The sequence below is a fragment of the Bombina bombina genome, chromosome 5, assembly GCF_027579735.1.
Source record: "Bombina bombina isolate aBomBom1 chromosome 5, aBomBom1.pri, whole genome shotgun sequence".
Taxonomy (NCBI): Eukaryota; Metazoa; Chordata; class Amphibia; order Anura; family Bombinatoridae; genus Bombina; species Bombina bombina.
Window position 1 is genome coordinate 558,637,008 of NC_069503.1, and position 19,054 is coordinate 558,656,061.

The 19,054-nt window shown below is 35.8% G+C and overlaps 1 protein-coding gene across 1 annotated transcript in view; it reads right to left on the reverse strand.

The window, feature by feature from the left end:
* The window catches only part of CTNND2 (catenin delta 2), a 1,648,910-nt gene that overhangs the window by 300,502 nt on the left and 1,329,354 nt on the right, over positions 1-19,054 (reverse strand). Inside the window, exon 13 of the mRNA XM_053714511.1 lies at positions 18,590-18,775. Coding sequence (XP_053570486.1) covers positions 18,590-18,775 — 186 coding nt within the window. The remainder of the gene's footprint in view (positions 1-18,589; positions 18,776-19,054) is intronic.

Here is a 19,054-nt window from a genome sequence, read left to right on the forward strand (position 1 = left end):
TGAAAGCTATAACATCACAGCTAAGTGCTTATTATCTATCTCTATAGGAAATAAGTCAGTGAAGCACCTGTTTTTAGTTTTAAATACTCCCCATAATCAAATATACATTGGCAATGATATCTTACATAGATATGCCATACAAATAGATTTGATTAACTCTTGCCTCTGGAGCAGGTTAAAGGGGGACCCTGAAGTATTTCAGGATGAAAATTCAGCCCTGAAATCAAACCAGCAATTGCCATATGCTGTGAATATGCAGGTATCTAGCGATGTTATAATTCCTGCTGGGGCTGATACATTTCTTTTACCCTTACAGGTAAAGAGAGGTCAGAAATTAAAAACTTCTGAAACACTAATTTGCCTCTCCCATAGAATACAAAATCTGGGTGTCACAGTAACCTACACTCCTATGGTAAATATTGGAACTGTTCCAATACATATTATTGTGCATAACATGACCCCACAGGATATAACATTATCCAAGGGAACTACCATAGGATATGCACTGGAATCAAGTTATTACACTTTTGGATTCCAGAATAATGTAATTGGGCTAATACCTGAAGGATACTTAACTGAAGAACAATTAATAGAACAATCCTTTGCATCTATGCCAGAGGGTCTATTTAATATTCAGTCTATTTATCCCTTCAGCTCAGAGGAAGGCATCTGTAAAATTGAAGAAGCCTCTCTAGTGTTTGATCAGCCAATCAAACAGCAAGATTACCCCAATTCCCAGAGTCATGGGGGCAATGTAAATTATAATCAAGGGGATCTCACCTCTAGGTTGGAAGAAACCTATGAAATAGGACAGCCTGAAATCTTTCCAGGATTTCAGCAAATAGTCGAAGAGCAAATATCCTTAGCTAATGGCTGTTCCAGCGATGATGAACGCCAACAGCTGCGAGAACTCCTGATGGAGTACAAGGATATTTTCGCTAAGGATTCTTATGACTGAGGTACTACAGACTTGCACATTGCAAGAATACAAACAGATCCCGATGCGACACCTGTATTTGTCAAACAATACAGACTTCCCTTAGCCTCATATGTTTCTCTTGCAGAGATCATAAGGAACTTGGAAGAAAGGGGTATCATACAACAGGTGCACAGGTCTTATAATAATCCTATTCTAGGTGTCCTTAAGCCCAATGGACAATGGCGTTTGTGTGCTGATTTAAGACAGCTAAACAAACGAGTGTACATGTCTTGTTGGCCTGTACCATACATTGACCAGTGCCTAGTGCAGATGCAGGGATCCAAAATATTCACTGCCATTGATTGTGCACAGGGATATTGGACTATAAAGGTACATGAAGAGGACCAATATAAGCTGGCATTCTCTTTACAAAAGGTCCAATATGCATTCCAGAGACTTCCATTTGGATAAATAAATTCTGGACATGAATTTGCTGTATTCCTGCATAAGGCTATGCCTGATGCACTAGAAAGGGGGACTTTATCTTATGTTGATGATGTTTTAATCAAAAGCACAGACTTTGAAAAACACATCGCAGAGCTTAAACACGTCCTCAGCCAACTTAAAAGGGCAGGTGTCAAATTATCCCTACAAAAAGCTCAATGGTGCCACACTCGTGTAAACTTCCTGGGACATGAAGTTACTTCTGAAGGGCTAAATCCTCAGAAGAAAAAGGTTGAAGCTATAGTAAATTCTAAAAACCCAGCTAACTTAAAGGGACATTATACACTCATTTTTTCTTTGCATAAATGTTTTGTAGATGATCTATTTATAAAGTCCATAAAGTTTTTTTTTAAATTAATGTATAGTTTTGCTTATTTTTAAATAACATTGCTCTGATTTTCAGACTCCTAACCAAGCCCCAAAGTTTTATGTGAATACGCTCAGCTACCTACTCCAGCTTGCTCCTGTTTGTGTAAAGGGTCTTTTCATATGCAAAAGAAGGGGGAGGGGGGGAGTGTCTTATTTGCCATTTGCAGTGGGCTTTCCAGCTACCTTTTCAACAGAGCCAGACTGACAGCTTCTAAGTACGTTTTTAAACAGTTTTATACTGGATTTTTATATGAGTATCTGTGCATATTATTCTTTATAGTAGTGTCTATTAGATGCAGATATATGAAAATGAGTGTATACTGTCCCTTTAAAGGAATTGAGATCATTCCTGGGTATGACGAATTATTCTCGCAAATTCATTGATAATTATGCAGAGTTAGCTAAACCACTACTACTTCTTCTAAAGAAGGATGTGAAATGGCACTGGAATGAATCTCAAGAGACAGCCATCAAAGAGCTGAAGAGAAAACTCACACAAGCACCTTGCTTAGCATACCCTGAAGGTACTTAGAAACAGGGTACACAGATGTAAGCATGAGTGCTGTTTTATACCAAAAGCATGATAATTTAAACAAACCATTGCTTATGCGAGCAAAAATCTATCACCAGTAGAAATAAAGTTTAAAGATTGCGAAAAAGCCCTCTTATCTACTGTATGGGCTCTACAAAATTTCCGCAGCTATATACAGAGCGAGAAAATTATTGTAGAAACGGCCCACCAGCCTTTGCTATATTTGCAAAGTGAGAGAATAAGAGATGGGACTTTGTCAAATAGCCGGATAACAGCGTGGACTCTTTCCTTACAAGGCTGGCCATTAGAAATTCGCTACAAGCAGAATAAAAAGAATCCAGTCACACAAGGGCTTGCTGAGCTCCACGACTGTACTGCTATAGATCCTGGGGAAGAATTATCAGAAGATGATTTTCTGGAGGAACAATTGCTTTCCCCATATAAAATGTACAATGAGGACCATTGTATAACATTACCTTGGGTATATGTTGATGGTTGTTCTTACCATGCCACTATAGATAATGAGCGCAGATTAGTCGCTGGCATTGGTATAACTTGGGCAAATGGCTCACCACATATATCTTTAGGTTTCAATATTGGACCAAGATCCAGTCAAGTTGCAGAACTCACAGCTATTCTAAAAACCGTTGAAATAGCTATTGAACATGGTATTCATGAATTTGTGATCATAACTGACTCAAATTATGTGCGTAACAGTTTTGTTGAATACCTGCCAACTTGGAAGAGAAATGGCATGCAGAAAAGCAATAACAAACCAGTCAAGCATGGCAAGTTGTTCTGCGAGATTGATAATCTGGTGGTATCCAATGATTTAACCATACACTGGAAAAAGACCAAGGGTCATTCCAGGGTTCTAGGCCCGGATAAGGAAGGCAATGACCTTGCGGATTCATTAGCCAAACAAGGAGCCATAACTGGAGAACTCCTTAATATTGACCATTTAATGGGTGCAATTCAGGTAGAAGCCATTACCAGAAACCAGACCAAACAACAGAGTGAGCCTAACCTGGTACAATGGAGTCAGGATTCTCCTAGTGAGGACCTGATCACTAGTCAAAAAGAAGACCCCATTGTAGGCATCTTCTATAAACACATAGAAGATCCTGAAGGCAACCCCATCTCAAAAGATGATTGTATTGGCAAAGAAGATCTTAGAATCTTAATAAAATCCAGAACACAATTCAAGTTACAGGATGGTTTGTTAATTAGAACCTCCAAAACTGGCATTCAGCAATGGGTAGTACCCACCAAGTTCAGAGGTCTAATGCTTCAACATGCCCATGATGCTCCCACATCTGGTCATCGTGGTGCCAAACTCACGTATGAAGTATTGCGTGATTACGCTTTTTGGGCACACATATTGAAAGATGTTCAAACCTACTGTCAAGGGTGTTTAATCTGTCCACAGTTCCAACCCACTGCACCAACGCATAGAGCGCCATTGCAGAAAAGGGGGATGGTAATGCCATGGTCAGATATACAAATTGATTTTATTGGTCCAGTAACTAGATCATCAAGAGGTAACAAATACATGTTAACAGTGACATGCCTGTTCACTAAATGGGTAGAGTGCATTAGTGCCCCTAACAATAGTGCTGAAACATGCGCGGTTTTGCTCATTAACCATGTGTTTTCCAGATTTGGTTTGCCCCAAAGAATCGAATCAGATCGGGGAAACCACTTCACTAGCGAAGTGATGACCAAAATGTGGAAAATACTAGGGGTAAAAAGAAAGCTCCATATTGCATACAGAGCTGCCTCAAGTGGTGGTGTAGAGCGCTACAACCAGTCCTTTGTGAAAATCCTCAAAACGTTTGTGAGTGAAACGGGTAAAGACTGGGATGTAAAACTACCTCTAGTCCTAATGGCATTAAGAGCAACTCCAAGTAGTGCTACCAAGATGTCACCTTTTGAACTGATGACTGGCAGAAGAATGGTTCTACCTCAGCATCTGCTGTACCGTACATCAGACCAAAACTTGATAAACGCTGCCAATACACATCAATATGTGGAGAACCTAAGAAAGCACCTGCAATATGCCTTTGCATTTGCTCAAAGGAATTTAGAAAGAGCCGCAACTGCCACTAAAACCTATTATGATCTCAAAACGTCCAAAAAGGAATATGAAATAAATGATCTTTATAACTTTTGAATAGATCAGGTTAGGGAGAAGAAATTTCTTCCCTCATGGAAAGGTCCTTTTGTCATTACTGAAAAAATATCTCCAGTGGCCTATAAGATACGGATCCCCAAAAATGAAAGTTTCATAGATAAATGGCTCCATATCAATCAGCTGCGGGCATGTCATCCTAGGTCCCAACTACAAGTCATAGAGGGAGAATGAAGTGTCATATCCCCAAATGCATATAAAGATATACTGTAGTTAAAGATACCTAACTGATGAGGACAAGGGCTCAAAAATGACGAACTCGCGCCATAGAAGACTGGTCAATGAGGCATACAGTTGACGCTCACAGAGTACCACTGACTTTGGTCCAATTCAAATACATGTGTCCTACATATATTGGAATTTGAAAGGGGGAATTATGTCAGGGCATCTGTAAATGTCAGTGGTAAATACATATATATATATTATAAGATAATTATGAAATCTATCAAATAGTAAGTCTGAACATGCTCATTCATTACACTCTATATATTCCACATCTGAGAACAAAAGACTGTTCCTTAGAGATGTCCCACTGAGGTGTGAATTTAAAATCTCTATCAGATGATCTCTGACCCCTATATCTACCCTAAAACCATCTGTATTTTGTGTATCATAAGTTCTGAATAAAAACAGTTATATTTACTATAAAACACCCTTTGCCAAATAGTGTTAGCTGTATACACATTTATTATGATTGAAAGTTAGCAAAGCTTTGAACCACACCCTCTTGCTGTATAAAGCACACAAACACTTTTTTCCTAAAGGAACTATAACTCCAAAACATTTGGTGATGAGAGAAAAGAATGTGTTCAAGGGCCCTCTGGAATTTGTCACCTAAATCTTTGTGATTTCAAAGGAAGACGTATTGCAGACATACGGCTGGGGGGGGGAAGGTGACTCAAATAGAATTAAATACATTTTGCAAAGTGAACAATGCCAGTTTTCCATGTATGTTTAAAATAATTCAAATAACCCATATATGTTTATATAACATGCTTTCCTGTTTTCCAGGTGGAACTAAGAGATGACACACACAGGACGATACATGGGATGAAATAAGTCATATCATATGAATGTGAAATAAATGTTTATAAAGTTTTAAATACATCTCTTGAAATATAGTGAGATGGATATATTAAAGTTACTTTGATGTGATATGACTATAAAATATAATATGTTTAATACGAAAAATTGAATAGTTAGCAATATAAATTATTCAATATAAATAATGTTAGACACATGTTTCATATCAAAATGACCAGAGAGGTAATGTGATCTTACCCGTCTGTGATTGGTATTGCGAAGTTATTAATATGAGGGAATTATGGCAGTTATTACACATTTTAAGGAAAGATTTTGAATGTTCAGAGATGTGTTTAAATGTATTGCTGTGTTGCATGTCTGCTGCCGCCTAGGGGCCAGTGCCGGTATAGCAGTTAAAGGATTTAGCTGTTTAAAAAAAAAAAAAAAGGTTGCAAATCACTGGTTTAAAGGATGCATTTCCATAACAACAATGTATACTAAACCAATTATCCAATGACAAGGGACAAGCAAAAAGGGTGTGAACGAAACAAGTCTTCAATGATTATATAATGGGAGTAGTGAATGCACAAGAGACAGTTTTTTTGTGACTTGCTGAGACAAAAAGTGTTTTTAATTTTGGCTGCCTGGAAATACATTTCACTTCAGCAAGGAACTGGAAGCTTATCCCTGATCTATGCAATAACTTTCCTTTAAATGAGATGACCTAAAGACCGCTACAAATTGGTTCAAATTGGTAAAGTATAATTGTTCTAATTTTTAAAAAACTTGAAACAAAGCTTATTGGTAAGAACATAGTCAATTTGTATTCAATAGATTTAGAGAGCAGTCTGCATTTTACTAGTATTCAGCCTATGTATGGTTAAACAAATCCTTACTGCTAAATTGTTTTATCTGTACAAATATATAGTTATAACTCAGAATTGGGTTTTTGTATAAATAATATATACAATTTCTGATGTTTTAATAGAAGTGTATATTGTACTATTGTTTAAATTAGCACTGTAAATCGTATTGCTGAATGTTTGTAGCTGCTATTTTAGGTCTCATCGTAATATTTTAATGCAGCTCTGAATGAAAGGCTGGTTTTTAAAGTAAATTTGCATGAGCTTTGCATAGCATATTTTAAATAGTTTTTGTTGTAATGCATATAATATTGACTCATATTCTAATTATTACAAATATTTATGTATCAACATGTTCATAGTTATTTACTAATAATAAAGAATTCAGATATTTATATTAATTTTGTTGTCTTAGTAGAAGTATATTGATTGTGGGTTCAGTCTAAAGAAAGATTGTTAAATATATTCCCTGCCATATACTCACACATTGTTTGGAGAATACTGCTAAGATTTCTATAAATATACTGACAGTTTCTATAACGGCGCTGCACAGTGACAGTTCCCATTTTTGTCAGACCCTCAATACAGTGATCCATGCTCACCACAATATAGTATTGCACAGTAGCCCAGCTCTTATTTTGAGCTCAGTTCAAATTATGGAGGTCCTGGTTATTTGCTGGTCTCCCACATATGTTCTCATTTATGAAGTTTATTTATCCATAATCATTCTCTTATATATTTGCTCAGTTTCATGCCACCTATACTGCCTAAAGAGATTAATACCACTATCATAGCAGGTATGAAGCCTTATTATGGAATAAGGAAGAAGTTAACTCTCCAAATAACATCTACATAGGTTCCCTACCATGGCGTTATTACATTATATGTACTTAATGGGTCTTTCAGATAATTATCTGTGACATACACATTACATCACTGCACTGCAGTCCTCTAGGTAGTGGGGGCTCTTTAAGCTAAAGACATGCTTCTTGATATACATATACATATAGCAGAAAGGATATATCTTTTAATAGTTGGTTGTTGGTTAGTATACAATAATGTATTTAATTTGATGGGTCTCCCTATGTGATTCGTTTGCTATACCTACAGTGATCATATACTAGGTAAATAGTAATAATGTGAAATAGCTTTGTAAAAATATTTTTTGCCCACTTTATTCATAAATTGCATCACATGATCTAGTTTAGATCCAAGGCGGAACAACACGTCCAGATCATAACTATCGCTTACAGCTATAGACATTGCTTGGAAACTACTCTTTCTAGTCACACTATATACACGTCAACTCTTAGACCTAGGTTTATATCATTGGGGAATTGCGGCAAATTGTAGGAATTTAGTTACAAATTTTGCTATAAGTAGGTTCACATATGTACCAGACCCCCACCCACCTCCATATCCTTGCCCTTTGTTACTCTATCCTAAGCCCCATAGCCCTAATTACACCGGGAGATAGATATCTAGACATGTACTACTTTCTATGTAATTATAACTGTGCAAGCTAACTGGTTTTTGGACAATCCCCCAGCAATAAAAACTAGCTGTCAAATTATATATTCCTCCCCGTTAAGCTATAAGTTACTCTATAAATAAACTCAGTTTGGTCATAGATGTTTGGACCCTTAGATACTTTTTAGCGGCCAGAGAAACACTGCTGTTAATACCTTGAGGCTCCTTTGCTAATTCATTAGATTACTATTACTACATTGTCGTCAATAACAGTTTAAAGGGATTAAAGTTGACCATGGTTGCATGGGTTTTTTTTCTGTTCTAATCCCTAAGAGTTTGTTATGCCTAGTACATAACTGTATAAAAAGGAGGTTTATCAATTGAGATCCACAAGTGGTCTCCTTTGTTTGTAATAACCTTCTTTTACTTTATACTTCTTTTTACCCTTTGGAGGTCCATGAGTGGCCTATTGCATCATTTAGAAGGTTTCTAAGTAATTGACACTTTTATGAAAATAATGTTCACATGGTACGCATATTATTAGCTTTGTGCTGCTTATCCCTTAGTTTTGCTGTTTACATTGCTTGTAACACTGATGTCTTATCTCATGTGAATTTGCCTTTAAGATGTTGTATGCCTTTAAATGAACATTGAATAAAAATTATTAAAAAAAAAAAAAAAAAATCTAGAGAAAAAATTATTTAGATAGAAATAAATCAATTTACTAAAATATTTTTTCACCTTCATGTATGCATCTCAGATATTCCGTGCTTGCCTTTGAAATACATTTTTATAGTTGTAATTATTTTTTGTATTCATAATTCCACTGCAAAGTAATATTAAAAGGATAGTAAACCACAACATTTTCTTTTATGATTCAGATAGAACATACAATTTTAAACAAATTTGCAATTTACTTATATTATCAAATTTGCTTCATTCTCTTGTTATCCATTGCTGAAGGGACAGCATTGCACTACTGACAGGAAGCTGAAAATATCTATTTAGCCAATCACAAGAGACACATGTGTGCAGGCACCAATTAGCAGCAGCTCCCACTAGTGTATGATATGTGCATATTCATTTTTAACAAGGGATACTAAGAGAACGAAGCACATTTGAAAATAGAAGTGAATTTAAAATTGTCTTAAAATGACATGCTCTATCTGAATCATGCAAGTTTAATTTTGACTTTCCTATCCCTTTAAAGGGACAGGCTACAATATAATTTGTATTGTTTTAAAAGATAGATAATCCCTTTATTACCCATTACCTAGTTTTGCATAACAAACACAGCTATATTAATATACTTTTTACCTCTGTGATTACCTTGTATGTAAGCATCTTCTGACAGCCCCCTGATCAGATAACATTTTATTTATCATCTATTGACTTGCATTTTAGCAAATTAGTGCTGTGCTGTGCTGACTCTTAAATAACTCCACGGACATGAACACAATGTTATCTATATGCCCACATGAACTAGCAGTCTCCTGTTGTAAAAAGCAAATTAAAAATCATGTGATAAGAGGCTGTCTATAGTGGCTTAGATAGACACAGGCGGAAATTTAGAAGGTTTCAATGTTATAAAGTATATTAAAGGGGCAGTTTACTCAAAAATGTTCTCCCCTTTAATTTGTTTCCAATTATCCACTTTACCTGCTGGAGTGTATTAAATTGTTTACAAGTATTTCAATTAACCTTATATTGGCATTTGAATTAGTTTATTTAGCTTGTGGTATCACCACCCATCCTGAAAGTTTTTGGTCACGAGGCCAAGCTGTGTTAACACAGCCAGTAGAAGAAATGACACTCCTAATGGGTTATAGAAGAGGTAAGCTAATAAAATGTTAATTTTCCATTGTTTATCTTATGTGTCCATAAACCAATCACCAATACTTGGAATATATGTACACAATGTGATAAAGTAATGAGATCTGATTATAGCTAAAAGCTCAACACATTTTATTAGGTTGTGGCTTCAAAACTCAAAATCAGCTAATTTATATACACAAATAAGCCTTAAAAAAGCAAATCTCATACTCTGCAACTCCCAACTCTGCAGCTGGTAAAAAAAGTAATTGGCAACACATTAAGGGAAATTTTTTTTTATAGTATACTGTCCCTTTAATATAACAATGTTGGTTGTGCAAAGCTGAGGAATGGTAATAAAGGCATTATCTATCTTTTTAAACAATAACAATTTTGGTGTTGACTGTCCCTTTAGGTTTTGAATGGTTCAAATAGAGCATGCAATTTTAAACAGCTTTCCAGTTTATTTATGTATTATGCATTGGACTGTTTGTATGCCTCTTTCATCCTAAGATCTGCAATGATAAAATACCTATATAGCTTGTGCAGTGCATTTGAACCCCATGACAATAGATCAACATTGTTATCTATTGACATATGTACAGTTAATGTGAAATGTTGCTCTTCTGCCACAGGGCTTCTGGCAGAACGATGACTATAAGGTGACTTAAAAAGTGTGGCTTACATGCCAAGTAAAGATTTCTTGTCTTGTACACAAACAGATTGGAAAAGAATTAATATAGAACACATTACAGTTGATATCAGATATTGCAGAAGATTGGCACACAATAAAAACAATTGATTTTTTTGTGTGAGAGATTTCTTTTCAAAATAAGTACTTGAATTTGCATCCATTTCTTAAGTGCAAACTAACTACTAGGAAATAATGAATTTAGCTGCTTCTCCGCCAGAATTAAAGGGATAGTTTAGCCAAACATGTTATCATCTTTAATTTGTTCCCAATGATCCATTTTACCAGCTGGATTGTATTACATTGTTTACAAATAGCTCCTTAGCCTTTATATTGGCATTTGAAATAGCTGATTTAGTATCCCTACCTATACTAAAAGTTTCTATACCTAGGTATAGGTGATTGAGAAACAATTGGCTAGATTACGAGTCTTGCGTTAGGCTTAAAAAGCAGCGTTGGACCGTCCCAACACTGCTTTTTAAAGCCCGCTGGTATTACGAGTCTTGCAGGTACAGGTGTACCGCTCACTTTTTTGGCCAGACTCGGAAATACCACAAATTCACTTACGTCAATTGCGTACCCTATATTTTCAATGGGACTTGCATAGCGCCGGTATTACGAGTCTGACCAAAAGTGAGCGGTACACCCTCTCCTGTCAAGCCTGGTACCGCATTTAAATGTCAGTAGTTAAGAGTTTTACACTACAATGCCGAAGCATAAAACTCTTAACTAAAGTGCTAAAAAGTACACTAACACCCATAAACTACCTATTAATCCCTAAACCAAGGCCCTCCCACATCGCAAACACTAAAATACATTTTTTAACACCTAATCTGCTGAACCGGACATCGCCGCCACTATAATAAATATATTAACCACTAAACCGCCGCACTCCCACATCACAAACACTATTTAAATATTAACCCCTAATCTGCCGGCCCTAACATCACCACCACCTACCTGCTTTTATTAACCCCTAATATGCCGCCCCCAACGTCGCCGCCACTATAATAAAGTTATTAACCCCTAAACCTAAGTCTAACCCTAACCCTAACCCCACCTAACTTAAAGTGAATGTAAATTTTACAATTACTCAAGGCTCCTAATACTTCTATAACACATCCTTATTCAAACCGCCAAACTTTTTTAAAAAAAAATATAAATAATTTTTAATTTATTTTAAATACTAACTTTGCTCCGTTTTCAGGTCGAACTCCTCCCATCCGGCACTTCTGTGTTTTTCAGAGTGTGACGTATAGAGCAGTCCCACCCGCTCTATACATATCTCTAAAGCGCGCACCTGTGGAGCCCTTACTATGCGCATGCCCTTGGTACTTTATCTGCGCATGCGTTTACTAACCAAAATACTGTGCACAAGCGTGAAAATAGGATATACTTACAGTGCACATGCGCTAATATTCGATTTCCTCAAGGCGCAACATAGTATGTTTAATAAAAATATAACCTCTCTGTAGATGCGATCGATATAAATATAAGGCGATTAGAATATTAGCAAACTTCAAAGTGCGTGTTACTTCGGCATCGATACTTAGTTTCAAGTGTTCGTTCTTAGTCAGAATTTGTATATGAGTCTAATAGAGCATGCGCGTCTCATGGACGCGCATCCCTTCTGAAGCTGGGTATTTTATGCTAACGCATGTGCAGAAGAAGCACATGACGTTACATAAAAGGGGTTGAACGCCACAGGGTGGAAAACCGGATTGGCAATCGCTGTTGTCAATTATTGGCAAAAAGAGGTACAATATGGCGGGCGGAGGAATCGCGTGTCAGAAAATTAGATAAAAAGGTATATTTTTGTATTTTGCAGGTACACAAAAAAAAAACCGATGAATTAAAGTCCCCCTAATTTGTAGAGATTGCTAATATGGTGATAAGCAATACTGTTGCATTTACATTCACTTTAAATATAATTTAAATAAATCTAAATAAAATTACTACAATTAACTAAATAATCCTATTTAAAACTAAACTTACCTATAAAATAAACACTAAGCTAGCTACAATATAACTAATAGTTACATTGTAGCTAGCTTAGGGTTTATTTTTTATTTTACAGGCAACTTTGTATTTATTTTATCTAGGTACAATAGTTATTAAATAGTTATTAACTATTTAATAACTACCTAGTTAAAATGAAGACAAATTTACTGTAAAATAACCTAACCTAACCTAAGTTACAATTACACCTAACACTACACTACAATTAAATTAATAACCTAAATTAAATACAATTAATTACAATTAAATACAATTATCTAAAGTACAAAACCCCCCACTAAATTACAGAAAATAATAAAGAAATTACAAGATTTTTAAACCTTTTAAACATTACACCTCATCTAATCCCCCTAACAAAATAAAAAAAGCCCCCCCAAAATAAAAAAAGCCCTACCCTACACTAAATTACAAATAGCTCATCAAAGGGCCTTTGGCGGGGCAATGCCCCAAAGTAATCAGCTCTTTTACCTGAAAAAAAATTACAATACCCCCCCAACATTAAAACCCACCACCCACACAACCAAACCTACTATAAAACCCACCCAATCCCCCCTTAAAAAACCTAACACCCACTGAAAATCACCTTACTGGGAGACTTCTTCACCCAACCGGGCCGAAGTCCTCAACAAAGCCGGGAGAAGTCTCCATCCAAGCTGGGCGAAGTGGTCCTCCAGACGGAGAGAAGTCTTCATCCAGACGGCATCTTCTATCTTCATCCATCCGGCGCTGAGCGGGTCCATCTTCAAGACATCCGATGCGGAGCATCCTCTTCTTCTGACGGCTAAACACAGAATGAAGGTTACTTTAAATGACATCATCCAAGATGGCGTCCCTTCAATTCCGATTGGCTGGTAGAATTTTATCAGCCAATTGGAATTAAGTTAGAAAAAATCCTATTGGCTGATGCAATCAGCCAATAGGATTGAAGTTCAATCCTATTGGCTGATCCAATCAGCCAATAGGATTGATCTGGCATTCTATTGGCTGTTCCAATCAACCAATAGAATGCCAGTTCAATCCTATTGGCTGATCCAATCAGCCAATAGGATTTTTTCTACCTTAATTCCAATTGGCAGCCAATCAGAATTGAAGGGACGCTATCTTGGATGACGTCATTTAAAGGAACCTTCATTCTGTGTTTAGCCGTCGGAAGAAGAGGATGCTCCGCATCAGATGTCTTGAAGATGGACCGGCTCAACGCCGGATGGATGAAGATAGAAGATGCCGTCTGGATGAAGACTTCTGCCTGTCTGGAGGACCACTTCGCCCGGCTTGGATGAGGTTTTCGGCCCGGTTGAGTGAAGACGTCTCACAGTAAGGTGATCTTCAGTGGGTAAGTGTTAGGTTTTTTAAGGGGGGATTGGGTGGGTTTTAGAGTAGGGTTGGTTGTGTGGGTGGTGGGTTTTAATGTTGGGGGGGGAATTGTAATTTTTTCAGGTAAAAGAGATGATTACTTTGGGGCAATGTCCTGCAAAAGGCCCTTTTAAGGGATATTTGTAATTTAGTGTAGGGTAGGGCTTTTTTTTATTTTGGGGGGGCTTTTTTTATTTTGTTAGGGGGATTAGATTAGGTGTAATTATTTTAAAAAATCTTGTAATTTCTTTATTATTTTCTGTAATTTAGTGGGGGGTTTTGTACTTTAGATAATTTTATTTAATTGTAATTAATTGTATTTAATTTAGGTAATTAATTTAATTGTAGTGTAGTGTTAGGTATAATTGTAACTTAGGTTAGGTTTTATTTTACAGGCAAATTTGTCTTTATTTTAACTTGGTAGTTATTAAATAGTTAATAACTATTGTACCTAGTTAAAATAAACACAAAGTTGCCTGTAAAATAAAAATAAACCCTAAGATAGTTACATTGTAACTATTAGTTATATTGTAGCTAGCTTAGGGTTTATTTTATAGGTAAGTATTAAGTTTTAAATAGGAATTATTTAGTTAATTGTAGTAATTTTATTTAGATTAATTTAAATTATATTTAAGTTAGGGGGTTTAGGTTAGACTTAGGTTTAGGGGTTAATAACTTTATTATAGTGGTGGCGACGTTGGGGGCAGCAGATTAGGGGTTAATAAATGTAGTTAGGTTGCGGCCACATTGGGGGTGGCAGATTAGGGGTTAATAAATATAATGTAGGTGTCGGCGATGTTGGGGGCAGCAGATTAGGGGTCCATAAGTATAATGTAGGTGGCGGCGGTGTCCGGAGCAGCAGATTAGGGGTTAATAATATAATGTAGGTGTCGGCGATGCCGGGGGGTGCATATTTGGGGTTAATAAGTGTAAGATTAGGGGTGTTTAAACTCGGGTTCATGTTAGGGTGTTAGGTGTACACATAAATGTATTTTCCCTATAGGAATCAATGGGGCTGCGTTAGGAGCTTTACTCTGCTTTTTGATAGAATAGATAGATAGGAGCGCCACAAATAGGCAGGGTCTTGTATGATTTATATTTGTAGGTCTAGTGCTAGACCATGGGTTAGAGTAGCATATATTAAATGTATAAGAAAGTCTCTGTATAAGATTATGTGGCACAGGGATAGGCTTAGATGTTTGATATAAAATGTTTATAAAAGATTTTTTATTACAATTTGCACAAAATATCATATAATTAGAAACAATTAGGTACAATTTGCACAGAATATTATATAATTAAAAACATTTAAGTACATGGATCCATGTGGACAAAATCCTATTTCGTATAAGTATGTCCTAAAATAGTCTAAAACAAATATGACTGTCTGAATGTTAGATTATGTATGAGTCTCACATATACAAAGTAATGGTGTGGTCGCTCTGATAAGTGACCTCTCTAGTGTAGTTAACACAAAAGTTATGTGATAAAAGCTCCAAAGATGAGATCTACAAAAGCAGTTGAAATAAACATGTGAATAAATACAAATACAAATAAAAATGTGATCCACAAAAACATATATATGTATATACTCAGTCCAAAGTTGTGAAAGCAAATCGCAAAAATTGTAAAAAATGTTGAAAAAATGCTGAAAAAAATCTTTTGTGAGCAACTAGTGTGTACACAAACTAGTAAACGTGATTATGTGGATCACATTTTTATTTTTATTTGTATTTATTCACATGTTTATTTCAACTGCTTTTGTAGATCTCATCTTTGGAGACCGATTTTTTAAATATCTTTGATCACAACGCTCACATCTTTGTTTATTATACCATCACTGGTTTTATCCTTATAAGACATTGTGTTGTTGTTCTTGTGCTTTTATCACATAACTTTTGTGTTAACTACACTAGAGAGGTCACTTATCAGAGCGACCACACCATTACATTGTATATGTGAGACTCATACATAATCTAACATTCAGACAGTCATATTTGTTTTAGTCTATTTTAGGACATACTTATACGAAATAGGATTTTGTCCACATGGATCCATGTACTTAAATGTTTTTAATTATATAATATTCTGTGCAAATTGTACCTAATTGTTTCTAATTATATGATATTTTGTGCAAATTGTAATAAAAAATCTTTTATAAACATTTTATATCAAACATCTAAGCCTATCCCTGTGCCACATAATCTTATACAGAGACTTTCTTATACATTTAATATATGCTACTCTAACCCATGGTCTAGCACTAGACCTACAAATATAAATCATACAAGACCCTGCCTATTTGTGGCGCTCCTATCTATCTATTCTATCATATCCTATTCACCTAGTGGGTGCTTGGGGGGCCCACTATAGACAGGAGCTAGAGGTCACCAGACGCAGCGCTGTAAGATAATAATATTCCTTTACTCTGCTTTTTTGCAGGTGTTAAGTTTTTTTTCAGCCGGCCTTCCCCCATTGATTCCTATGGGGAAATCGTGCACAAGCACATTTAGCCAGCTCACCGCTAACATAAGCAGTGCTGGTATTGAGGCGAGATGTGGAGCAAAATTTTGCTCTACGATCACTTTTTTGCGGTTAACGCCGGGTTTGTAAAAACCCGTAATACCAGCGCTGTCTGTAAGTGAGCGGTGAGCATAAACTGCTCGTTAGCGCCACACAGTTTCTAACGCAAAACTTGTAATCTAGGTGAATGTAAACACAGCCTAGAAGAAATTGCAGTCACAGTGGGAAGAAATAAAGCTCTAACATGTTCATTTTTAATTGTTCTTTCTAAGTATTGTACAGAGACAGAGAAATGAAAGTGATTTGAGAGATAAGATAAAGAGATCTGATCCCACTGCAAGATTAGCCTATTTTAATGGGCTGTGGTTTCAAAGAGGAAATCCAGTTATTTACTTTGCAAACAAAAGCATACATGAGCAACTTCTCATGCATGTTATTCGCTGCAGCTGCTATAACAAGTCACTGGGAACACATTAAGGGGAAAACAATATTTATTTTACTAATTGACTTATAATAAAATAAATACAAAGAAAGTAGTTTTATTTCTTACTACAAAATAAAATTCAAAATCATGTTCTTACTTAAATCCCTTTCTGCAGTGAATACATTAGGTGCATAAGGACTTCAGTAGGAAAGTCTACTTCTTTGTCTTAATATGCACATTTTCTCACTAACCTACACTAATATACAGTATATAAATCAGCCAGTCCATTATAATGTTACTTTTTTATACTAAAACCATGATATTGAACATGTTTCAACTCATTTATACATTCTATATCAATGTCGGAATATTCTTTAAAGTAGAGTAGAAACATTATATTATATATATCATTTTATTTTTTAAACTTTATTTTAGAAAAACATTCTCTTTCTTTTTTAATATTTTTTTAAACTTGGAGCAAGGATAAAATAGCAACATCTCTATTTTTGCAGATGATACAAAGTTGTGTAAAGTCATTAGGTCAGAGCAGGATTTACAAAAATGAGAAGTATGAGCAGGCAAATGGAAAATGAGATTTAATATGGGAAAATGCAAGTTTCTACATTTTGGAAGTAAAAATAAGCAGACAACGTATTATTTAAATGGGACAAGACTTAGCCAGACGACGAAATGGATTTGGGAGTAGTAATAGATAACAAGCTAGATGGGTGCATAATGCAGGGCAGCGGCTTCTAAGGCTAATAAGATACTAGCATGTATTAAAAGAGGCATTGATGCAAGTGAGGAAAGCATAATTCTGTCACTATATAAATCCCTGATAAGACCTCACCTTGGGTATGGAGTGCAGTTCTGGGGACCAATCTAAAATAAAGATATTGCAGACCTAGAAAAGGTTTAGAGAAGGGCCACAAAGCTAATAAGGGGAATTGAGAATTTAAGCTATGAGGAGAGGTTAGCCAAACTGGGTCTGTTTTCTCTAGAAAAAGGCGCTTTAGAGGTGACATGATTACTTTATATAAATATATTCAAGGCCCATATACAGAGATGGCAGAAGCTCTATTTATTCCAAGAAAATTATTTGTGACAAGAGGTCACAATTTAAAGCTGGAGGTAAGGAGATTTAATCACCTGCAACGGAAACGTTTTTTCACAGTAAGAGCAATAAAATTGTGGAACTCATTACCAAAGGAGGTAGTGAATGTCAATAGTCTAGATACATTTAAAAATGGTTTAGATACATTTCTGGCTAAAAACAGAATTCAGGGATATGATTGCATATGTTAAATGGGTCACCTTTTAATGGGATTAATTTAAGCTCAGCTGAAGCTTTTTTGTAAGTATATTAGATTTGTATATGTTGAAGTCGATGGACTCTGGTCTTTTTTTAACCTCATCTACTATGTTACTATGTTATGTTAACTTAAGTGCATACACAGTTTTACAAAATAAAAAATAATTGAATTACAATCAGTGTAGGAGTTACAGCACAAGGTGGTAGTTCTAATGAGATGAAATCTTCAAGCCTCCATCAATGAGCGTATTGCACTTAGATCCAAAAAAAAAATAACAAAAATGTATATATAAAGTCCACAATAAAATAACATAAATAAAATAAATGCCACAATAAATATACAAAAAGAATAAAACTAATCAACTTCCAAAATAAGCTCTTTGTATTTAAAAATACATTCTCTGTAGTCGCATACCTGTGGCGCCCACAGGCCACATCTATCCACCAATTCTCGCAAAGGCATAGTGTGATGAAATAAAGATAGAACTTAGTAAAAAAGACTAAGAAAACTATGAGAATTTATATGTTGTTACTTTAAAATATGCCAGTGTCATGATGATATTTATGACAGATGTATTTCCTACCTGATCCTGGGATTTCTTTTTCTTCTTCTTTTTGCCCCAACACCCTGAACTTTCAGTGTCTTTGCCATTTGTATCCCCACACAGTAATCCATCAAGTTCATCAGTTCCCATCTGCTGTCCCTGAGATGTTTCTGCAGCTAGTCGGTATGAGAGGTTCCTCAAAATACACACACAGTTTTCAACGGTCTTTAAATAAAAAATAAATAAAAAAGTTACTTTTTTTTTAAACTGGTGAAACAGATATTTATATGTATTATTTTATAACACCTACGCCTAGATTTAGAGTTTTGCGTTAGAAGGGGTGCGTTAGCTACGCGTGCTTTTTTTCCCCCGCACCTTTTAAATACCGCTGGTATTTAGAGTTCACAGAAGGGCTGCGTTAGGCTCCAAAAAAGGAGCGTAGAAGCATATTTACCGACACTGCAACTCTCAATACCAGCGGTGCTTACGGACGCGGCCAGCTTC